Genomic DNA, 24,568 nt, shown 5'->3' with positions numbered 1-24,568 from the left:
TCTGGGAGGGACTGGGAATGAACTGGAACCGGGACCAGTCCATCCCAGTACGGAACTGGGAGAAGAACCCGGAAGAGAACCCGCTCAGGCCACGCCCACTCAGGAAACCACGCCCCCAAGCCCCGCCCCAGCCTCGTTCTGATGCAAAGCCCCGCCCCAGCCTCGTTCTGGCACAAGCCCCGCCCCAGCCTCGTTTTGATCCAAAGCCCCACCCCCAGCCTCGTTCTGATGCAAAACCCCGCCCCCAGCCTCGTTCTGGCTCAAGCCCAGCCCCCGTTTAGGCCCCGCCCTTTTCCCGCCAGTTCTTCCGCCTCGTCGCCTCTCCTGTGTCGTCACTTCCGCTTCCGGGTGGCGCCGAGCGCGGTGAGCGGCGCTGGTTGCGGGGCCTCTCCCCCAATTAACGCCTTAATTAGCGCCCTAATTAATCCCCCCTCGGGATTCCCCCTTAATTAGCGCCCTAATGACCCCCCCTCGGGATTCCCCCTTAATTAGCGCCCTAATGACCCCCCTTCGGGATTCCCCCTTAATTAACGCCCTAATTAACCCCCCCTCGGGATTCCCTCTTAATTAACGCCCTAATTAACCCCCCCTCGAGATATCCCCTTAATTAACGCCTTAATTACCCCCCCTTCGGGATCCCCGGTGATCCGGCAGGATTCCCGTGGATCTCCTGGGATCCCGGTGATCTCCCAGAGCTCCTGGTGATCTCTCAGGGCTCCCGGTGTTTCTGGGGATCTCTCGGGATTCCCGCTGATCTCCCGGTGTTCCCGGTGTTCCCGGCGGATTCCCGGTGATCTCTCAGGATTCCCGGTGTTCCCACTGATTCCCTGGTGTTCCCGGTGTCCCTCAGGATTCCCGGGATTCCCGGTGTCCCTCAGGATTCCCGTTGTTCCCGGGATTCCCGCTGATTCCCGGTGTCCCTCAGGATTCCCAGTGATCCCTCAGGATTCCCGGTGTTCCCGGGATTCCCAGTGTTCCCTCAGGATTCCCGGTGTCCCAGCAGGATTCCCAGGATTCCCAGGATTCCCGGTGTTCCCGGTGATCCCTCAGGATTCCCGGTGATCCCTCAGGATTCCCGGGATTCCCGGTGTCTCTCAGGATTCCCGGGATGTGGCACGAGGCGCGGAAGCACGAGCGGGATTCCCGCTGATCTCCCGGTGTTCCCGGCAGGATTCCCGGGATTCCCGGGATTCCCGCTGATCCCCCGGTGTTCCCGGTGTTCCCGGTGTCCCGGTGTTCCCGGTGATCCCTCAGGATTCCCGGGATTCCCGGTGATTCCCGTTGTTGTTCCCTCAGGATTCCCGGGATGTGGCACGAGGCGCGGAAGCACGAGCGGGATTCCCGCTGATCTCCCGGTGTTCCCGGGATTCCCGGTGATTCCCGTTATTCCCGTTGTTCCCGCAGGTTCCCGGGATGTGGCACGAGGCGCGGAAGCACGAGCGGAAGCTGCGGGGGATGATGGTGGATTACAAGAAACGCGCCGAGCGCCGCCGCGAGTACTACGAGAAAATCGTGAGGGACACAACCAGTCTGGACCAGTTTGGGCCAGTTTGGGGGGGACAGAACCAGTCTGGGCCAGTTTGGGGGACACAGAACCAGTTTGGGCCAGTTTGGGGGGGACAGAACCAGTCTGGACCAGTCTGGGCCAGTTTGGGGGGGACAGAACCAGTCTGGGGGGGACAGAACCAGTCTGGGGGGGGACAGAACCAGTCTGGGGGGGGACAGAACCAGTCTGGGGGGGGACAGAACCAGTCTGGACCAGTTTGGACCAGTTTGGGGGGGACAGAACCAGTCTGGACCAGTTTGGGGGGGACAAAACCAGTCTGGACCAGTCTGGGGGGGACAGAACCAGTCTGGGCCAGTTTGGGGGGGACAGAACCAGTCTGGACCAGTTTGGGCCAGTTTGGGGGACACAGAACCAGTCTGGACCAGTCTGGGGGGGACAGAACCAGTCTGGACCAGTTTGGGGGGGACAGAACCAGTCTGGACCAGTCTGGGGGGGACAGAACCAGTCTGGACCAGTCTGGGAGGGACAGAACCAGTCTGGACCAGTTTGGGGGGGACAGAACCAGTCTGGGCCAGTTTGGGGGGGACAAAACCAGTCTGGACCAGTTTGGGGGGTCCCTGTCCCAGTTCAATCCCAGTTTGGGGGTCCCTGTTCCAGTCTGGAATGATCTAGAACCAGCCTGTCCCAGTTTGGGGGGTCCCTGTCCCAGTTTGGGGGTCCCTGTCCCACTTTGTCCCAGTTTGGGGGTCCCTGTCCCAGTTTGGGGGGTCCCTGTCCCAGTTTGTCCCAGTTTGGGGGTCCCTGTCCCAGTTTGTCCCAGTTTGGGGGTCCCTGTCCCAGTTCAATCCCAGTTTGGAGCCCGACATTCCCATTTTCCCCGGGAATTCCGCCCAGAGCTCCCCACTCCCCTCAAATCCTCCCTCCCTTCCCTTCCCAAACCTTTCCTGGGAATTCTCCCTCCTTTTCCTGGGAATTCTCCCTCCTTTTCCCGGGAATTCTCCCTCCTTTTCCTGGGAATTCTCCCTCCTTTTCCCAGGAATTCTCTCTCCTTTTCATGGGAATTCTCCCTCCTTTCCCCGGGAATTCTCCCTCCTTTTCCCGGGAATTCTCCCTCCTTTTCCCGGGAATTTTCCCTCCTTTTCCCGGGAATTTTCCCTCCTTTTCCCGGGAATTCTCCCTCCTTTTCCTGGGAATTCTCCCTCCTTTTCCCAGGAATTCTCTCTCCTTTTCATGGGAATTCTCCCTCCTTTCCCCGGGAATTCTCCCTCCTTTTCCCAGGAATTCTCTCTCCTTTTCATGGGAATTCTCTCTCCTTTTCCCGGGAATTCTCTCTCCTTTTCCCGGGAATTCTCCCTCCTTTTCCCAGGAATTCTCCCTCCTTTTCCCGGGAATTCTCCCTCCCTCCCTGCCCTCATTCCCGCCTGTTTCCATCCCTAACTCCCGGAATTTTCCGGAATGTTCCCAGAAGAAGGACCCGGCTCAGTTCCTGCAGGTGCACGGCCGGGCCTGCAAAGTGCACCTGGACTCAGCGGTGGCCCTGGCAGCCGAGAGCCCCGTCAACATGTGAGCCTGGAACGGGAATTCCCGCCTGGAATTCCATGGGAATATCCCTGGGATCAACCCCCGGGGCTGCAGGAATCCTGGGATTTCCAGGGATTAAAATTTGGGTGGTTTTGGGCAAATCCAGGGGGATTTGGAGCCGCCGCTCCCGTTTTTTGGGGATGGGAAAGGGGGATTTCCCTTGTTTTGGGGATAAATTTCATGGAATTATTTCTGGAATGTTCCTTGGATCACCCCCCGGGGCTGCAGGAATCCTGGGATTCCCAGGGCTTGGAATTCAGGCAAATCCAGAGGGGTTTGGAGCCGCTGCTCCCGTTTTTTGGGGATGGGAAAGGGGGAATTTCGCTCATTTTGGGGATGAAGTTCATGGAATTATTTCTGGAATGTTCCTTGGATCACTCTCCCATGCCTGGAGAAATCCTGGGATTCCCAGGGATTAAAATTTGGGCAAATCCAGGGGGGTTTGGAGCCGCTGCTCCTGTTTTTTGGGGATGGGAAAGGGGGAATTTCGCTCATTTTGGGGATATGTTTCATGGAATTATTTCTGGAATGTTCCTTGGATCACTCTCCCATGCCTGGAGAAATCCTGGGATTCCCAGGGCTTGGAATTTGGGCAAATCCAGGGGGGTTTGGAGCCGCTGCTCCCGTTTTTTGGGGATGGGAAAGGGGGAATTTCGCTCATTTTGGGGATGAATTTCATGGAATTATTTCTGGAATGTTCCTGGGATCACTCTCCCATGCCTGGAGAAATCCTGGGATTCCCAGGAGTTGGAATTTGGGCGGTTTTAGGCAAATCCAGGGAGAATTGAGGGGATTTTTTTGGAGTCATCTCCCATTTTTTGGCTGATAGAAAGGAGGAATCCTGCTCATCCCAGCCAGAAAATTCCCTGGAATCATCCCCAGGCCTCAACAAATCCCAACTTTTCCACAAAACAAAATCCAATTTTTAATTTAAAAATTTTGCCTTTTTTTTAATCCATCCATCCAAAATAATTCAGTTTTTTTGGGTGGGAGAGGAACCACTTTCCCCATTTATTTTGAGGTTTTTTTTTTCTGAAGGAAAGGAGGAAAATTCTGGCAAAATCCGGGATTTTTCCCATTTTTTTCCCCTCAGGATGCCCTGGCAGGGGGACACCAACAACATGATCGACAGGTTCGACGTCCGGGCTCACCTGGATTTCATCCCCATGTACACCCCGGCCCTGCTCAGCCCCACGTAAGATTCCCAAAAAAATTCCCAAGGAATTCCCGACCCTTTCGAAACCTGGGGGGATTCCTAAAAAAATCCGGGTTTGGGCGCCAAAATTCCCGTTTGGAGGCGTAAAATCCCTGTTTTTTAAACACAAAATCCCCATTTGGATCCTGAAAATTTTCCTTTGAATCCATAAAATTGGTGTTGTATTCTCAGAATTTCTTTTTGGAGCCCAAAATCCCCGTTTTGATCCCAAAAATCCCTCAGAATTCCTGTTTTTCCAGCTCCTCGGAGCATTAATTCAAAGAGTGCAAATGCAGCTATAACTGCTCCAAAATCCCCTTTTTTTCCCTCAAATTCCCTCCTTTTCAGGATAAAATCTGTGTTTCTACTCCAAAGTATCTCTTTAATTCCCAAAATCCCCGTTTTGATCCCAAAATTCCCTCAGAATTCCCATTTTTCAGCTCACCGGAGCAGGGAATCCAAGGAGCATAAATGCAGCTAGGAGCAGGGAGGCCCCCAAAATCCCCCTTTTGCTCCCCAAAATCCTCCTTTTCCCCCCCAAATCCAGCTTTTTTTACCACAAAATCCTCATTTGATCCCTAAAATCCCTCTTTAAACCCCCAAATCCCTGTTTTAATCCCAAAATCCCCTCAGAAATCCCATTTTTCCAGCTCACCGGAGCAGGAATCCGATGATGGCAAACGCAGCTGCAATCAGGAAGATCCCTAAAAATCCCCCTTTTTTCCCCCCCAAATCCAATTTTTTTTCCCCCAAATCCCCCTTTGGACCCCAAAATCCACCTTTAACCCCCAAAATCCCCGTTTTGATCCCAAAATCCCCTCAGAATTCCCGTTTTTCAGCTCACCGGAGCAGGAGTCAGACGAGCGCAAATGCAACTACGAGCGGTACCGGGGCCTGGTGCAGAACGACTTCGCTGGCAGTGAGTCCCTTTTATCCCGGTTTTTTTTTTTTTTGGGAATTCCGGCCCCTCCGGCTGCCCTGGGGGTGGTTCCCGAGGGATTTAGGGAATGATTTGATCCCGGAATTCCCAATCCCAGTCTCGGAGGAGCAGTGCCTGTACCAGATCTACATCGATGAGCTCTACGGCGGCCTGCAGAAACCCAACGAGGATGAGAAGAAAAAGTGAGGGGAAAAAGTGGGAATTTCTGGGAATTTCGGGTGGGAGAACACCGGGAATGCAGCCCCACACCCTCGGGAATGATCCCAGTTCTGGGATAAACCCCCCAGTCCCAGTTTTCCCCTCACTCCTTTGCTGGGATCTCCCCCAAAACCGTCCTGGGAAGGGCTCCTGGTTTTGCTTGGGGTTCTGGCTTGGGAATTCCCATTTTCCCTCAGAATTCCAACTCAGGCTTTCAATTTTCCCTCAGAATTCCTGTTTTCCCCTCACAATTCCCTCTCAGAACTCCCTTTTTCCCTCAGAACTCCCTTTTTCCCTCAGAACTCCCATTTTACTCTGAGAATTCCCTCTCAAAACTCCCATTTTCCCTCAGAACTGCCTTTTTCCCTCAGAATTCCTGTTTTCCCCTCACAATTCCCTCTCAGAACTCCCATTTTCCCTCAGAAGTTCCTTTTTCCTTCAGAATTCCCATTCTCCCTCAGAATTCCACCTCAGGCCTCCCATTTTCCCTCAGAACTCCCTTTTTCCCTCAGAATTCCGATTTTCCCCTCACAAGTCCCTCTCAAAACTCCCATTTCCCCTCAGAATTCCCATTTTCCCTCAGAATTCCCATTCTCCCTCAGAATTCCACCTCAGAACTCCCATTTTCCCTCAGAACTCCCTTTTTCCCTCAGAATTCTCTCTCAAAACTCCCATTTTCCCTCAGAATTCCCATTCTCCCTCAGAATTCCACCTCAGGCCTCCCATTTTCCCTCAGAACTCCCTTTTTCCCTCAGAATTCCTGTTTTCCCCTCACAATTCCCTCTCAGAATTCCTATTTCCCCTCCGAGTGAAATCCCCGGGGCGGCCTCTCTGGCTTCTCCTCATTCCCGAGGGAATCTCCCGGTGGGAAAAAGCCCCAGAAACCCCGGGATGGAGGGATTTGTGTCCCCAAACTCCCCAGGCTGGCGGAAAAAAAGGCTTCCATAGGCTACACCTACGAGGACAGCACCGTGGAGGAGCTGGAAAATTCCCTGGAAAAGCGAGGGGGGGACGAGGAGGACTCGGAGGAAGATTCCAACACGGACGAGGACGAAGTGATCCCGGATATCGGTGAGGGGACATTCCCGGATATCGGTGAGAGGACATTCCCGGATATCGGTGAGGGGACATTCCCGGATATCGGTGAGGGGACATTCCCGGATATCGGTGAGGGGACATTCCCGGATATCGGTGAGGGGACATTCCCGGATATCGGTGAGGGGACATTCCCGGATATCGGTGAGGGGACATTCCCGGATATCGGTGAGGGGATATCGGTGAGGGGACATCAGTGAGGGGATATTCCCGGATATCGGTGAGGGGACATTCCCGGATATCGGTGAGGGGACATTCCCGGATATCGGTGAGGGGACATTCCCGGATATCGGTGAGGGGATATCGGTGAGGGGATATTCCCGGATATCGGTGAGGGGACATTCCCGGATATCGGTGAGGGGACATTCCCGGATATCGGTGAGGGGATATTGGTGAGGGGATATTCCCGGATATCGGTGAGGGGACATTCCCGGATATCGGTGAGGGGATATCAGTGAGGGGACATTCCCGGATATCGGTGAGGGGATATCGGTGAGGGGATATTCCCGGATATCGGTGAGGGAACATTCCCGGATATCGGTGAGGGGACATTCCCGGATATCGGTGAGGGGACATTCCCGGATATCGGTGAGGGGATATTCCCGGATATCGGTGAGGGGATATTCCCGGATATCGGTGAGGGGACATTCCCGGATATCGGTGAGGGGACATTCCCGGATATCGGTGAGGGGATATCGGTGAGGGGACATTCCCGGATATCGGTGAGGGGACATTCCCGGATATCGGTGAGGGGATATTCCCGGATATCGGTGAGGGGACATTCCCGGATATCGGTGAGGGGACATTCCCGGATATCGGTGAGGGGATATTCCCGGATATCGGTGAGGGGACATTCCCGGATATCGGTGAGGGGATATTCCCGGATATCGGTGAGGGGACATTCCCGGATATCGGTGAGGGGATATTCCCGGATATCGGTGAGGGGACATTCCCGGATATCAGTGAGGGGACATTCCCGGATATCGGTGAGGGGACATTCCCGGATATCGGTGAGGGGACATTCCCGGATATCGGTGAGGGGACATTCCCGGATATCGGTGAGGGGATATTCCCGGATATCGGTGAGGGGACATTCCCGGATATCGGTGAGGGGACATTCCCGGATATCGGTGAGGGGACATTCCCGGATATCGGTGAGGGGATATCGGTGAGGGGACATTCCCGGATATCGGTGAGGGGACATTCCCGGATATCGGTGAGGGGACATTCCCGGATATCGGTGAGGGGACATTCCCGGATATCGGTGAGGGGATATTCCCGGATATCGGTGAGGGGACATTCCCGGATATCGGTGAGGGGATATCGGTGAGGGGACATTCCCGGATATCGGTGAGGGGACATTCCCGGATATCGGTGAGGGGACATTCCCGGATATCGGTGAGGGGACATTCCCGGATATCGGTGAGGGGATATCGGTGAGGGGACATTCCCGGATATCGGTGAGGGGACATTCCCGGATATCGGTGAGGGGACATTCCCGGATATCGGTGAGGGGACATTCCCGGATATCGGTGAGGGGACATTCCCGGATATCGGTGAGGGGACATTCCCGGATATCGGTGAGGGGATATCGGTGAGGGGACATTCCCGGATATCGGTGAGGGGACATTCCCGGATATCGGTGAGGGGACATTCCCGGATATCGGTGAGGGGACATTCCCGGATATCGGTGAGGGGATATTCCCGGATATCGGTGAGGGGACATTCCCGGATATCGGTGAGGGGATATCGGTGAGGGGACATTCCCGGATATCGGTGAGGGGACATTCCCGGATATCGGTGAGGGGACATTCCCGGATATCGGTGAGGGGACATTCCCGGATATCGGTGAGGGGACATTCTCGGATATCGGTGAGGGGATATCGGTGAGGGGACATTCCCGGATATCGGTGAGGGGACATTCCCGGATATCGGTGAGGGGACATTCCCGGATCCGGGAACGGCGCTCGGGGCGCGGCGTTCCGGCCGCAATTCCAGGATTTTCCCGGGATTTTGATTTTTTTTTCCCCAGATGTGGAAGTGGACGTGGATGAGCTGAACCAGGAGCAAGTGGCCGACCTGAACAAGCAGGCCACGACCTACGGCATGGCCGAGGGGGATTTCGTCAGGTAAATCCCGGGAAAAGCTCGGGAAAAGCCGGGATCCTCCCCCAAAACCATCCCGGGGATGGGGGCTCCTGCTTTTCCTTGGGATTTTGGCTCAGGAATCCCGTTTTTCTTTGGGACTCTCTCCTAAAAATCATATTTTTCCTTGGGATTTTGGCTCAGGAATCCCGTTTTTCTTCAGGATTCTCTCCTAAAAATCACATTTTTCCTTGGGGTTTTTGCTCAGGAATTACATTTTTCCCTGGATTCTCCTGGGAACCCTGTTTTCCCTTGGCATTTTGGCTTGAAAATCCCATTTTTCTTGGGGATTCTCTCCTGGAAATCCCATTTTTCCTTGGGAATTCTCCCTTTTTTTCTAGACTCGCCATTTTCACTGAGATTTTCTCTTGAAAATCTCATTTTTCTATGAAATTCTGCCTTAAAAATCCCATTTTTCCCATTAAATTCTGCCTCAGGGCTCCCCCTTTTCCTGGGAATTCCGGATCTCTCTGAAATCCCGCCCTGATCCCAATTTTTTATTTTTCCCCTGGAAAAAGGATGCTGAGGAAGGACAAGGAAGAGGCCGAAGCCATCAAAAACGCCAAGGCCTTGGAGGAGGAGAAGGCCATGTACTCGGTGAGGGAAAAACCTGGGAAAAAACGGGAATTTCCCCTTGGAAAAATCCCAAAAAAAATCCAACCCTTCCCCCAGGGCCGGCGCTCCCGCCGGCAGCGCCGGGAATTCCGGGAGAAGCGGCTGAAAGGCCGGAAAATCAGCCCCCCCAGGTGAGATTCCCAACGCTTTCATCCCAAATCCCAGCAATCCCACCTTTTCCCTCCCAAATCCCGTTTTTTACCCTCAATCCCAGCATTTTCCCCCCCAAATCCCAACTTTTCCCTCCCAAATCCCGTTTTTTACCCTGAATCCCAGCATTTTCCCCTCCAAATCCCAACTTTTCCTTCCCAAATCCCAACATTTCCTTCCCAAATCCCCCTAATTCCCCCCCAAATCCCATTTTTACCCTGAGCTTCCCCCCAAATCCCATTTTTATCCCAAATCCTCCCTTTTTCCCCCCAAATCCCCCCTTTTCCCGCCCAAATCCCATTTCCAGCCCAAATTCCCCCCAAATCCCCATTTTTCTCCCCCAAATCCCATTTCCACCCCAAATTTCCCCCTAAAATCCCCGTTTTCCCCCCCAAATCCCCATTTCTCCCCCCAAATCCCCATTTTTCCCCCCCCAATCCCATTTCCACCCCAAATCCCCCCCCAAATCCCTATTTTTCCCCCCCAAATCCCCATTTTTCCCCCTATTTTCTCCCAAAATCCCCATTTTCCCCCCCCAAATCCCATTTTCCCCCCCTCAAATCCCATTTTTCCCCCCCCAAATCCCATTTTCCCCCCCCAAATCCCCATTTTTCCCCCCAAATCCCCATTTTCCCCCCCAAATCCCCATTTCCCCCCCCAAATCCCATTTTTCCCCCCCCAAATCCCCATTTTTCCCCCCCAAATCCCATTTTTCCCCCCGAATCCCCATTTCTCCCCCCCAATCCCATTTCCACCCCAAATCCCCCCCCAAAATCCCTATTTTTCCCCCCCAAATCCCCATTTTTCCCCCCAAATCCCCATTTTCCCCCCCAAATCCCCATTTTCCCCCCCCAAATCCCCATTTTCCCCCCCAAATCCCCATTTTCCCCCCCAAATCCCCATTTTCCCCCCCCAAATCCCCATTTTCCCCCCCAAATCCCCATTTTCCCCCCCAAATCCCCATTTTTCCCCCCCAAATCCCATTTTCCCCCCCAAATCCCCATTTTTCCCCCCCCAAATCCCCATTTTTCACCCCCCAAATCCCCATTTTTCTCCCCCAAATCCCATTTTCCCCCCCCCAAATCCCCATTTTCCCCCCCAAATCCCCATTTTCCCCCCCAAATCCCCATTTTCCCCCCCCAAATCCCCATTTTCCCCCCAAATCCCCATTTTCCCCCCCAAATCCCCATTTTTCCCCCCCAAATCCCCATTTTTCCCCCCAAATCCCCATTTTTCCCCCCAAATCCCCATTTTTCCCCCCAAATCCCCATTTTCCCCCCAAATCCCCATTTCCCCCCCAAATCCCCATTTCCCCCCCCAAATCCCCATTTCTCCCCCCAAATCCCCATTTTCCCCCCCAAATCCCCATTTTCCCCCCCCAAATCCCATTTTTCCCCCCAAATTCCATTTTTCCCCCCCCAAATCCCCATTTTCCCCCCAAATCCCATTTTCCCCCCCAAATCCCCATTTTTCCCCCCCCAAATCCCCATTTTTCACCCCCCAAATCCTCATTTTTCCCCCCAAATCCCCATTTTCCCCCCCCAAATCCCATTTTCCCCCCCAAATCCCATTTCCCCCCCCCTAAATCCCATTTTCCCCCCCCAAATCCCATTTTTCCCCCTCCACAGCTACGCCCGCCGGGACAGCCCCACCTACGACCCCTACAAACGGTAACGAACCTCCGGGATTTGGGGGCCGCCATTCCCAAAAACCCCCAAAATTCCCAAAATCCCGGGAATTCCCTGACCGCCCTCCCCCGGCGGCCGCAGCTCCCCGTCGGAATCCAGCTCGGAGTCGCGCTCCCGCTCCCGGACGCCGTCCCCGGGCCAGGAGGAGAAGATCACCTTCATCACCAGCTTCGGCGGCAGCGACGAGGAGGCGGCCGCCGCTTCCGACGCCGCCGCCGCCGCTCCCGGGAAAAACCGCAATTCCCGGGAACGGCAGCGCCAGGCGCAGCCGGGAGCCTCGGCGCCCGCTCATAGAGCCTCGTCCCGGTCGGTGCCTTCCCCTTTATCTCTCTTTTTTCCTGAATTTTCCCCTTTTTTCCTTAATATTCTCCTTTTTTCCTTATTTTTCCCATTTTTTCTGAATTTTTCCCATTTTTTCCTGAATTTTTTCCCCTTTTTTCCTCAATTTTTCCCCTATTTTCCTGAATTTTTCCCATTTTTTCCTTAATTTTTTCCCCTTTCTTCCTTAATTTTTCCCATTTTTTCCTGGATTTTTTCCCCTTTTTTCCTCAATTTTTCCCCTTTTTTCCTTAATTTTTTCCCCTTTTTTCCTCAATTTTTCCCCTTTTTTCCTTAATTTTTTCCCATTTTTTCCTTAATTTCTCCCCTTTTTTCCTTAATTTTTCCCCATTTTGCCTGAATTTTTCCCATTTTTTTCCTGAATTTTTCCCGTTTTTTCCTGAATTTTTCCCTTTTTTTCCTGAATTTTTCCCCTTTTTTCCTGAATTTTTCCCATTTTTTCCTTATTTTTTCCCATTTTTTCCTTTTTTTCCTATTTTTTCCTGAATTTTTCCTATTTTTCCCCATTTTTTTCTCAATTTTCCCCCTTTTTTCCTTATTTTTTTCCCTTTTCTCCTTAATTTTTCTCCTATTTTCCTTAATATTTCCGACTTTTTTGTCACTGTTTCCTTTTTTTCCCTTGGTTTTCCGTTTTTTTTTTTATTTATTGAATTTTTCCCCTGGTATTCTCTTTTTTTCCCCCAATTTTCTCCCATTTTTTTTTTCCTCATTTCTCTTATTTTCTCCCTTATTTTCCCCCCTTTTTCCCCAATTTTCTCCCATTTTTTTCCCCATTTCTTCTATTTTTTCCTTTATTTTTTCCCTTATTTCTGCCTTATTTTTTCCCCATTTCTCCCCGACTTTTCCCCCATTTTTCCCCCATTTTTCCCCCCATTTATTTTATTTTCTCCCCCATTTTTCCCCCATTTTTCCCCCAATTTCCCCCATTTTTCCCCCCATTTATTTTATTGCCCCCCATTTTTCTGCCATTTTTCTCACCCCGTTTATTTTATTTTCCTCCTTATTTTCTCCCCCATTTTTCCCACATTTTTCCCCCATTTTTTTCCCCCATTTTTTTCCCCATTTTTCCCCCATTTCCCCCCCCCCCTTTTTCCCCCATTTCTTTTATTTTTCCCCCCATTTTTCCCCCATTTTTTCCCCATTTTCCCCCCCATTTTTCCCCCATTTTTCCCCCCATTTCTTTTATTTTTCCCCCCCATTTTTCCCCATTTTTCCCCCCATTTTCCCCCTATTTTTCCCCAATTTCCCCCCATTTTTCCCCCTTTTTTCCCCCATTTTTCCCCCCATTTTTCCCCCCATTTTCCCCCCATTTTTCCCCATTTTTCCCCAATTTCCCCCCATTTTCCCCCCATTTTTTTCCCCCATTTTCCCCCCATTTTTCCCCCATTTTTTTCCCCCATTTCTTTTATTTTTCCCCCCATTTTTCCCCATTTTTCCCCCTTTTTTCCCCCCATTTTTCCCCATTTTTTCCCCCCATTTTCCCCATTTTCCCCCCGTTTTTTCCCCCCATTTCTTTTATTTTTCCCCCCATTTCCCCCCATTTTTCTCACCCCATTTCCCTTTTCCAGGCGCCGCTCTTCCTCCTCCTCCTCCTCCTCCTCCTCCTCCCGCTCCTGCTCCTCCTCCTCGTGCAGCTCCGGCTCCCGCCATTCCGCCACTCCCGCCACTCCGCCATTCCCGCCGCTCCCGCGGAACCTTCCGGAGCCGGCGCCGCTCCCGCAGCCGCTCCGGAGCCGCAGCCGCTCCCGGAGCCGCTCCCGGAGCCGCTCCCGCCGTTATTCCCGGGGGGGATCCCGCGACAGCCGGCGCCGCTCCCGCTCCCGATCCCCGGAACGCGGCCCCCGGCGCCGCCGCCGCTCCCGGTCAGACACCCTGGGGACGTTCGGGGACATTTGGGGACACCCTGGGGACGTTGGGGGGGAGTTTGGGGGAGTTTGGGGACATTTGGGGGGAGTTTGGGGACATTTGGGGATGTTTGGGGACACTCTGGGGACGTTCGGGGACATTTGGGGACATTTGGGGGGAGTTTGGGACGTTTGGGGACGTTTGGGGACATTTGGGGGGACTTTGGGGACGTTCGGGGACATTTGGGGACATTTGGGGGGAGTTTGGGGACATTTGGGGACACTTTGGGGACATTTGGGGACGTTCGGGGACATTTGGGGACACTTTGGGGACACTTTGGGGACACTTTGGGGACATTTGGGGACGTTTGGGGACGTTTGGGGCCATTTGGGGGGAGTTAGGGTCGTTTTGGGTCATTTTGGGACACTTTGGGTGGAGTTTGGGACATTTTGGGAGGAGCTTGGGTTGAGTTTGGGACATTTTGGGTGGAGTTTGGGACATTTTGGGTCATTTTGGGACACTTTGGGTGGAGTTTGGGACATTTTGGGAGGAGCTTGGGTTGAGTTTGGCACACTTTGCCAATTTTTTCTCCACTTTTTCCCCCCCCCATTTCCCCCCAATTTTTACCCAAAATTTCCCCAATTTTCCCCCAATTTCCCCCCAATTTTCCCCCAATTTTTCCCCAATTTTCCCCCAATTTTCCCCCAATTTTTCCCCAATTTTTCCCCAATTTTCCCCTCATTTTCCCCTATTCTTCCCCCCATTTCCCCCCGATTTTCCCCAATTTTTCCCCAATTTTTCCCCAATTTCCCCCCAATTTTTCCCCCGATTTTCCCCCCATTTTCCCCTATTTTTCCCCCCATTTCCCCCTATTTTTCCCCCCCATTTTCCCCCAATTTTCCCCCGATTTTCCCCCCATTTCCCCCTATTTTTCCCCCCTATTTTTCCCCCCATTTTCCCCTATTTTTTCCCCTATTTTTCCCCCCCAATTTCCCCAATTTTCCCCCATTTTTCCCCCCCGTTTCCCCCTATTTTCCCCCCATTTCCCCCCCTATTTCCTCCCCCATTTCCCCCTATTTTTCCCCCCCATTTTCCCCAATTTCTCCCCCATTTTCCCCCCCGTTTCCCCCCCAGGAGCCGCTCTGCGTCCCGGGAGCGCTGCCGGCGCTCGGCGCGTTCGTGGCGCCGCTGGAGCAGCCGCAGCCGCAGCCGGAGCAGCCGGAGCAGCGGCCGGAGCCGGAGCCGGAGCAGCCCCCGGAGCCTCTCCCCGTCCTCGTCGCGCTCCCCCAGCCCGGCCCGGGACAGGAACCCCCCGCGGCCCCCGGCCGAGCCCCCCGCCGGGGACAAGCTGAAAAAGTGAGTGGGGATGGAGGGAGGGAGAGTTCCAGAAAATTCCTGTGGAATCGACAGAAATTACAGCAGAATATACAGGAAAATTCATCAAAAGCGACAGTAAAATATACAGGAAAATTCACCCAAATTCCTGTAAAATATACAGGAAAATTCATCAAAATTCCAGTAAAATATACAGGAAAATTCATCAAAATTCCAGTAAAATATACAGGAAAATTCATCAAAATTCCAGTAAAATATACAGGAAAATTCATCAAAATTCCAGTAAAATATACAGGAAAATTCATCAAAATTCCTGTGAAATCCACACAGGTTACAGCAGAATGTACGGGAAAATTCATCAAAATCTACAGTAAAATATACAGGAAAATTCACCCAAATTCCTGTGAAATATAGAGAAAAATTCATCAAAATTCCAGCGAAATATACAGGAAAATTCATCAAAATTCCAGTAAAATATACAGGAAAATTCATCAAAATTCCAGTAAAATATACAGGAAAATTCATCAAAATTCCAGTAAAATATACAGGAAAATTCATCAAAATTCCTGTGAAATATACAGGAAAATTCACCCAAATTCCTGTGAAATCCACACAGGTTACAGCAGAATGTACAGGAAAATTCACCCAAATCTACAGCAAAATATACAGGAAAATTCACCCAAATTCCAGTGAAATCGACAGAAATTACAGCAGAATATACGGGAAAATTCACCCAAATTCCTGTGAAATCCACACAAATTACAGCAGAATATACAGGAAAATTCACCAAAATCTACAGCCAAATATACAGGAAAATTCATCAAAATTCCAGTGAAATCCACACAGATTACAGCAGAATATACGGGAAAATTCATCCAAAATCTACAGTAAAATATACAGGAAAATTCACCCAAATTCCAGTAAAATAAACAGGAAAATTCACACAAATTCCAGTAAAATATACGGGAAAATTCACCCAAATTCCAGCAAATTATACAGGAAAATTCACCAAAATTCCTCCAGAATATACAGGAAAATTCATCCAAATTCCACCAAAATATACAGGAAAATTCATCCAAATTCCACCAAAATATACAGCAAAATTCACCCAAATTTCTCCAAAGTCTACAGCAAAATCCACCCAAATTCCAGCAAAATATACGGGAAAATTCACCCAAATTCCTCCAGAATCTGCAGCAAAATTCACCCAAATTCCATCAAAATGTACAGCAAAATCCACCAAAATATACAGTAAAATGCATCAAAATGTACAGCAAAATTCCCCAAAATCTACATCAAAATGCACACAAATTCCACTAAAATCTACAGCAAAATCCACCCAAATTCCACCAAAATTTCCACCAAAATCTCCACCCAAATCCCTCCAAAACCCCTCTGGGATCCCCCAAATCCCCTCCAATTTATTCCCAATTATTTCCCCCAATATTTTCCTCAATTCCCCATAATTTTCCCCCCGATTTTCCCAAATTTCCCCCCAAATTTCCCCCCAAATCCCCCCAAATTCCCGCTTTTCCCCGGCTCATTCCCGTTTTTCCCCCAGGGCCGAAGCTGCCGCTGGTAAAGATTCCGGAGCTGCCAAAGTCAGTAAGAATTGGAACTTCCCCTTGTTTTTAACGGAATTCCTGCCGAGTTTGGGATCAGAGTTTGGGATCACGGATCCAGGGAATCCCAAAGATCCCCCGGGGGCGCGCGGAGGGGTCGGGACCGCCCACGGGGGGGGGAATTCCCGGGATTCCCTGGGATTTTCCTGGGATTTTCCTGGGATTTGGGGGGGGAAAATCACCTCTGGAGGGCCCCTTTTCCTGAATTTCCCAAATTTTCCTGCATTTTCCCAAATTTTCCCTGGATTTTTTTAGATTTTCCCACAATTTCCCAGATTTTCCCCAAATTTCCTTGGATTTTCCCCTCTATTTTTTAGATTTTCCTGGATTTTCCCAGGTTTTCCTGCGTTTTCCCAGTTTTTTTCCCAAATTTTCTTGGATTTTCTCGTTTTTTTTAGATTTTGCTGGTTTTTCCCAGATTTTCCTAATTTTTCCCAGATTTTCCCCACATTTTCCAGGATTTTCTTACATTCTCCCAGATTTTCCCAACCTTTCTTAGCTTTTCCTCCGTTTTTCCCAGATTTTCTCATTTTTCCCACGTTTTTTCCCAGCTATTCCCAGTATTTTCTTAGATTTTCCCAGATTTTCCCAATTTTTCTTGGATTCTCCCAGATTTCCCTGGGGTTTTCCCCAAATTTTTCTGAATTTTCCCAGATTTTTCCCATTTTCCCCCAACCTTTTCCCGAACTTTCCGCGTTTTCCCCCCGGGATTTTCCCTTTCCCCCCCCCATTTTCCTCCCTTCCGGAATTTTCCGAGCCCCCGAATTCCCGGGCTGGGGTTGGGAATGTTGGGAAAGGCTCCGGGGGGGGTTCCCGGGGTTCCCGATCCCGGCGCCTTTTCCTGACCCAAATTCCCGATTTTTGCAGCCCAAGCTGACCCCGCAGGAGAAGCTGCGGCTGCGGATGCAGAAAGCTCTCAACAGGCAGTGTGAGAATTCCCAAAATTCCCAAAAATCCCCCCAAATCCCCGGGAATCCGCCCCAAAAATCCCGGCCCGGAATTCCCCCAAATCCCCTTCGGATCCCCCCCCCCAAAAATTCCTTTGGGAATCCCCGAAAATTCCCAAAAATCCCCCCCAAAATCCACTTTCGGTCCCTCAAAATTCCCAAATCCCTCAAAACCTCCTGGATTCCCCCAAAATCTCCGTAAATTCCCACAGAATCCACCCTTGGAATTCCCAGAATTCCCCCAAAATCCCTCTGGGATTCCCAAAATCCCCCCAGAATTCCCAAAAATCTCCCAGAATTCCCCCAAATCCCCCTGGGATTCCCAAATCTCCCCCAGAATTCCCCAAAATCTCCCAAATCTCCCCCAAATCCTCCTGGAATTCCCACAAATCCCCCAGAATTCCCCCCAAATCCCACTGGGATTCCCAGAATCCCCAAGAATTCCCCAAAATCCCCCGGAATTCCCTCCCAAATCCCCCTGGCATTCCCAAAATCCCCCCAGAATTCCCAAAAATTCCCTCAAATCCCCCCCAGAATTCCCAAAAATCCCCCCCAGATCCCCCAAATCCCTCAGAATTCTTTTCAAATCCTGGAATTCCCCCCAAATCCCCCTGGAATTCCCCCCAAATCCCTCTGGAATTCCCGGAATTCCCCCCCAATCCCCCTGGAATTCCCGGAATTCCCCCCCAATCCCCCTGGAATTCCCGGAATTTCCCCCAAATCCCTCTGGAATTCCCGGAATCCCCCCCAATCCCTCTGGAATCCTCTGGAATTCCCCCCCAATCCCTCTGGAATTCCCGGAATTCCCCCAAATCCCTCTGGAATTCCCGGAATTCCCCCCCAATCCCCCTGGAATTCCCGGAATTCCCCCCAATCCCGGAATTCCCGCTGCCTTGGCAGTCAGGGCCGACAAGAAGGCGGCGCAGGAGAAGCTGCTGCAGCAGGAGCACGAGAGACAGGTGGGGAAAAACGGGATAAAAACGGGGAAAAACGGGAAAAAACGGGGAAAAAGGGGATAAAACCAGGAAAAAACCAGAAAAAACAGGGAAAAAATTGATAAAAATGAGAAAAAACGGGGAAAAACAGGAAAAAAACCGGGATAAAAATGGGGAAAAAATGGGAAAAAATGGGATTAAAAATCCGGATAGAAATGGGATAAAAGCAGGATTGGATCCAGGAAAAAATGGGATAAATGTGGGATTAAAAACAGGAAGAAAACGGGATAAAAATGAAAAAAAAAGGGGATTAAAAATGGGATTTAAACTGGGATAGAAATGGGATAAAAATGGGATTGGATCCAGGGAAAAAACTGGATAAAAATGGGATTAAAACTGGGATAAAAATGGGATTGGATTGGGGATGAAAATGGGATAAAAAACAGGATTGGAGCCGGGAAAAACTGGGATAAAAATGAGATAAAAATGGAATTGGGTCCAGGGAAAAAAGCAGAATAGAAATGGGATTGGAGCTGGGAAAAACCGGGATTGGATCGGGATAAAAATGGGATTGGATCAGGATAAAAATCAGGATAAAAACTGGGATTGAATCCAGATAAAAAATGGGATAAAAATTGGGATAAAATCAGGATTGAATTGGGATAAAAATGGGATTTAATTGGGATGGAAATTGGGATAAAACCAGGAATTATTTGGGGTTTAATTGGGATAAAATCAGGATTTAATTGGGATAAAAACTGGGATAAAAATGGGATAAAATCTGGGATAAAAACCGGGATAAAGAGGGCCGGGAGCGGGTGGGATGGAGCCGGAATTCCCTGGAATTCCCGGGATCTGACGGGAATTTCTCCTTCCCAGGAGCGGGAGGACGAGCTCCGCGCCATGGCCCGGAAAATCCGCATGAAGTAATTCCCAAATTCCCAAATTCCCAAATTCCCGACCCAATCCCGCTTTTCCTGCCCCTGATCCCGCTTTTCCTGCCCCTGATCCCGCTTTTCCCATCCCTGATCCCGCTTTTCCCATCCCTGATCCCGCTTTTCCTGCCCCTGATCCCGCTTTTCCTGTCCCTGATCCCGCTTTTCCCATCCCTGATCCCGCTTTTCCTGCCCCTGATCCCGCTTTTCCTGTCCCTGATCCCGCTTTTCCTGTCCCTGATCCCGCTTTTCCTGTCCCTGATCCCGCTTTTCCTGTCCCTGATCCCGCTTTTCCTGTCCCTGATCCCGCTTTTCCTGCCCCTGATCCCGCTTTTCCCATCCCTGATCCCGCTTTTCCCATCCCAATCCTGCTTTTCCCATCCCTGATCCCGCTTTTCCTGCCCCTGATCCCGCTTTTCCTGCCCCTGATCCCACTTTTCCTGTCCTTGATCCCGCTTTTCCCATCCCTGATCCCGCTTTTCCTGTCCCTGATCCCGCTTTTCCTGTCCCTGATCCCGCTTTTCCTGTCCCTGATCCCGCTTTTCCCATCCCGATCCCGCTTTTCCTGCCCCTGATCCCGCTTTTCCCATCCCTGATCCCGCTTTTCCCATCCCTGATCCCGCTTTTCCTGTCCCTGATCCCGCTTTTCCTGCCCCTGATCCCGCTTTTCCTGCCCCTGATCCCGCTTTTCCTGCCCCTGATCCCGCTTTTCCTGTCCCTGATCCCGCTTTTCCTGTCCCTGATCCCGCTTTTCCCATCCCAATCCCGCTTTTCCCATCCCAATCCCGCTTTTCCCATCCCTGATCCCGCTTTTCCTGCCCCTGATCCCGCTTTTCCTGCCCCTGATCCCGCTTTTCCTGCCCCTGATCCCGCTTTTCCTGCCCCTGATCCCGCTTTTCCCATCCCAATCCCGCTTTTCCTGTCCCTGATCCCGCTTTTCCCATCCCTGATCCCGCTTTTCCCATCCCTGATCCCGCTTTTCCCATCCCAATCCCGCTTTTCCCATCCCAATCCTGCTTTTCCCATCCCTGATCCTGTTTTTCCTGTTGTTTTTCCCAGATCCCTGATCCCGTTTTTCCCGTCCCTGATCCCGTTTTTCCGGGTGTTTTTCCGGTGTTTTTCCCGTCTCCCTGATCCCGTTTTCCCGGTGTTTTTCCCATCCCTGATCCCGTTTTTCCGGGTGTTTTTCCCGGTGTTTTCTCGTCTCTCTGATCCCGTTTTCCCGGTGTTTTTCCTGTCTCCCTGATCCCGTTTTTCCCGGTGTTTTCCCGGTGTTTTTCCCGTCCCTGATCCCATTTTTCCGGGTGTTTTTCCCGGTGTTTTCCCGTCTCCCTGATCCCGTTTTCCCAGTGTTTTTCCCTGATCCCTGATCCCGTTATTCCTGGTGTTTTTCCTGGTGTTTTTCCCATCCCTGATCCGGTTTTCCCTGATCCCTGATCCCGTTTTTCCGGGTGTTTTCCCGGTGTTGTTTCCCGTCTCCCTGATCCCGTTATTCCCGCTGTTTTTCCCGGTGTTTTTCCCATCCCTGATCCCGTTTTTCCCGGTGTTTTCCCGGTGTTTTTCCCTGATCCCTGATCCCGTTTTTCCGGGTGTTTTCCCGTTGTTTTTCCCGTCTCCCTGATCCCGTTTTTCCCGGTGTTTTCCGGTTGCAGGGAGCGGGAGCGTCGGGAGAAGGAGCGGGAGGAGTGGGAGCGTCAGTACAGCCGCCAGAGCCGCAGCCCCTCCCCGCGGCACGGTGCGGGACAGTCCCAGAATTCCCAACATTCCCAGAATTCCCAACACACATTCCCAACATTCCCCACATTCCCAATGCAATTCCCAACATTCCCAAAATTCCCAACATTCCCGACAAACATTCCCGACATTCCCAAAGTTCCCAACATTCCTGACAGAATTCCCAACATTCTCAACAAACATTCCCGACAGAATTCCCCAAATTACCAACATTACCAACATTCCCGACATTCCCAACATTCCCAAAATTCCTGAAATTCCTGACATTCCTGGAATTCCTGACATTCCTGGAATTCCTGACATTCCCAACATTCCCGACATTCCTGACAGAATTCCCAACATTCCCGAAATTCCCAACATTCCAAAAATTCCTGACATTCCTGGAATTCCCAAAGTTCCCGACATTCCCGACATTCCCGGAATTTCCAAAATTCCCGACATTCCCAAAATTCCCGACATTCCCGACATTCCTGACATTCCTGACAGAATTCCCGGCATTCCCAAAATTCCAAACATTCCCAAAATTCCCGACATTCCCAACATTCCCAGAATTCCCAACATTCCCGGAATTCCCGACATTCCCGGAATTCCCGACATTCCCAAAATTCCTGGAATTCTTGGAATTCCCAACATTCCAAAAATTCCCAACATTCCCAACATTCCAAAAATTCCCGACATTCCCAACATTTCCGGAATTCCCGACATTCCTGGAATTCCCAACATTCCCAACATTCCCAACATTCCCAACATTCCTGGAATTCCCAGAATTCCCAACATTCCCAAAATTCCCGACATTCCCGGAATTCCCAACATTCCCGACATTCCTGACATTCCTGGAATTCCCAACATTCCCAAAATTCCCAACATTCCTGGAATTCCCAAAATTCCTGGAATTCCTGACATTCCTGGAATTCCTGACATTCCCAACATTCCCGACATTCCCAACATTCCTGACATTCCCGGAATTCCCAACATTCCCGACATTCCCAACATTCCTGACATTCCTGGAATTCCCAAAATTCCCAAAATTCCCAACATTCCTGGAATTTTCAAAATTCCCGACATTCCTGACATTCCTGGAATTCCCGGAATTCCCAAAATTCCCCAAATTCCTGGAATTCCCGACATTCCCGAAATTCCCAACATTCCTGACATTCCTGGAATTCCCAAAATTCCCGACATTCCCAGAATTCCTGACATTCCCGGAATTCCCAACATTTCTGACAGAATTCCCAAAATTCCAAAAATTCCTGACATTCCCGGAATTCCCAACATTCCCGACATTCCCAACATTCCTGGAATTCCTGACATTCCAAACATTCCAGGAATTCCCAACATTCCCGAAATTCCCGACATTCCCAAAATTCCCGACATTCCCAAAATTCCCGACATTCCCGGAATTCCCAAAATTCCCGGAATTCCCGACATTCCCGGAATTCCCAACATTCCCAACATTCCCGACATTCCCAAAATTCCCGACATTCCCAACATTCCCAAGATTCCCAACATTCCTGGAATTCCCGACATTCCTGGAATTCCCAACATTCCCAACATTCCCAACATTCCTGGAATTCCCAACATTCCCGACATTCCTGGAATTCCTGGAATTCCCAACATTCCCAGCATTCCTGGAATTCCCAACATTCCCGACATTCCTGGAATTCCTGGAATTCCCAACATTCCCAGCATTCCTGGAATTCCCAACATTCCCAACATTCCCGGAATTCCCGAAATTCCCGCTTTTCCCGGGGTCTGGGGGCTTTGTCCACAAAATTCCCAGAAAATTCCCAAAAAATTCCCCAAATTCCGGGAGCCGTTCCCGGATCTCCGGGAGCTTTCAGGGATTGATCCCTGAGGAATTCCCAAAATTCCTGCGTTTCCATGGATCCGGGGGCTCCGTTCCCAACATTCCCAGAAAATTCCGGGAGCTTTTCCCGCTCTCTTGGGTGGGGGGAGGGGGAGGAGAATTCCCAGCTGGAAAAACGGGGAAAAAAACCGGGATTGGGAGGGAGGCGAAGCCACAGGGTGGGAAAATGCGGGAAAAACGGGGAAAAGTGGGAAAAACGGGGAAAAAGTGGGAAAAGGTGGGAAAAAGATGGGAAAAACGGGGAAAAAGTGGGAAAAGGTGGGAAAAAGATGGGAAAAACGGGGAAAAAGTGGGAAAAGGTGGGAAAAAAGTGGGAAAAACGTGGGAAAAACGGGGAAAAGGTGGGAAAAAAGTGGGAAAAACGGGGAAAAAGTGGGAAAAACGGGGGGAAAAACTGGGAAAAACGGGGAAAAAAGTGGGAAAAACGGGGAAAAAAGTGGGAAAAACGGGGAAAAAGTGGGAAAAAGATGGGAAAAAGATGGGAAAAACGGGGAAAAAGTGGGAAAAGGTGGGGAAAAAGTGGGAAAAACGGGGAAAAAGTGGGAAAAGGTGGGAAAAAGATGGGAAAAACGGGGAAAAAGTGGGAAAAACGGGGAAAAAGTGGGAAAAACGGGGAAAAAGTGGGAAAAACGGGGGAAAAGTGGGAAAAACGGGGAAAAAGTGGGAAAAGGTGGGAAAAAAGTGGGAAAAATCTGGGATTTGGGAGCTGACGGGATCCCTTTCCCAGCAGGTCGGGATTACAGCTCCTCACGAAGGTACGGCCGCCATTCCCGGGATTCCCGGAATTCCCGGGATTCCTGGAGACCCCCCCGGGGTTGATCCAGCCCCAGGGATCCCAAATTTCCCCCATTCCTGGGATTTCTGCATCCTGGGGATCCCAAATTCCCCCCACTCCCTGCTCCTGGTGTTCCTGGGGATCCCGGATTTCCCCATTCCCGTTTTCCCGGTTCCTGGGGATCCCAAATTCCCCCCAATCCCTTTCCCAGGGATCCCAAATTCCCTCCAATCCCATTTTTCTTCATCCCAGGGATCCCAACTTCCCTCCATTCCCATTTTCCCAGTTCCCAGGGGTATCCCGGGTTTCCCACTCCTGTTTTCCCGGCATTCCCGGATTTCCCATTCCCATTTTCCCGGGGTATCCCAGATTTCCCATTCCCGTTTTCCCGGCATTCCCGGATTTCCATTCCCATTTTCCCGGCATTCCCAGATTTCCCACTCCCGTTTTCCCGGCATTCCCGGATTTCCCATTCCCGTTTTCCCGGGGTATCCCGGATTTCCCTTTCCCGGCATTCCCGGATTTCCCACTCCCATTTTCCTGGCATTCCCGGTGTATCCCGGATTTCCCATTCCCGTTTTCCCGGCATTCCCGGATTTCCCACTCCCGTTTTCCCGGCATTCCCGGATTTCCCATTCCCATTTTCCCGGGGTATCCCGGATTTCCCATTCCCATTTTCCCGGCATATCCCGGATTTCCCATTCCCGTTTTCCCGGCATTCCCAGATTTCCCACTCCCGTTTTCCCGGGGTATCCCAGATTTCCCATTTTCCCGGCATTCCCGGATTTCCCATTCCCAGTTCCCAGGGGTATCCCAGATTTCCCATTCCCGTTTTCCCGGGGGTATCCCAGATTTCCCATTTTCCCGGCATTCCCGGCATTCCCGGATTTCCCGTTCCCGTTTTCCCGGGTTATCCCGGATTTCCCACTCCCGTTTTCCCGCAGGCATTCCCGGTCCCATTCCCGGAGCCCCCACTACCGGCACTGACGGACGGGACCCCCCCAATAAAATCCATGGAAAAAACAAATCCCAAATTTCCAGAGCCTGGAATTGTCAATCCTGACGGGAAAAGATGGGAAAAACATGGAAAAATCCGGAAAAATGGGGGGAAAATCCGGAAA

The 24,568-nt window shown here is 51.0% G+C and overlaps 1 protein-coding gene across 1 annotated transcript; it reads left to right on the top strand.

Moving 5' to 3' along the window:
- The first annotated feature begins 243 nt into the window (after positions 1 to 243).
- CLASRP (CLK4 associating serine/arginine rich protein) lies at positions 244 to 24,498 on the top strand. The gene is given in 23 exon segments (XM_058859989.1): positions 244 to 363; positions 1,405 to 1,512; positions 2,973 to 3,070; positions 4,182 to 4,283; positions 5,123 to 5,202; positions 5,321 to 5,405; positions 6,344 to 6,492; positions 8,549 to 8,645; positions 9,179 to 9,257; positions 9,333 to 9,406; positions 11,054 to 11,095; positions 11,195 to 11,419; positions 13,021 to 13,120; positions 13,122 to 13,176; positions 13,179 to 13,314; positions 14,432 to 14,653; positions 16,194 to 16,233; positions 17,122 to 17,182; positions 18,102 to 18,160; positions 19,016 to 19,062; positions 20,724 to 20,806; positions 23,403 to 23,427; positions 24,392 to 24,498. Coding segments are annotated over 22 exon segments (2,001 nt in total). The 5' UTR covers positions 244 to 363; positions 1,405 to 1,413; the 3' UTR covers positions 24,435 to 24,498.
- Positions 24,499 to 24,568: the final 70 nt, after the last annotated feature.

This window comes from Poecile atricapillus, chromosome 31, assembly GCF_030490865.1.
Source record: "Poecile atricapillus isolate bPoeAtr1 chromosome 31, bPoeAtr1.hap1, whole genome shotgun sequence".
NCBI lineage: Eukaryota > Metazoa > Chordata > Aves > Passeriformes > Paridae > Poecile > Poecile atricapillus.
Note: the sequence above shows the minus strand (reverse complement) of the source record. Positions and strands in the feature narration are given on the sequence as shown.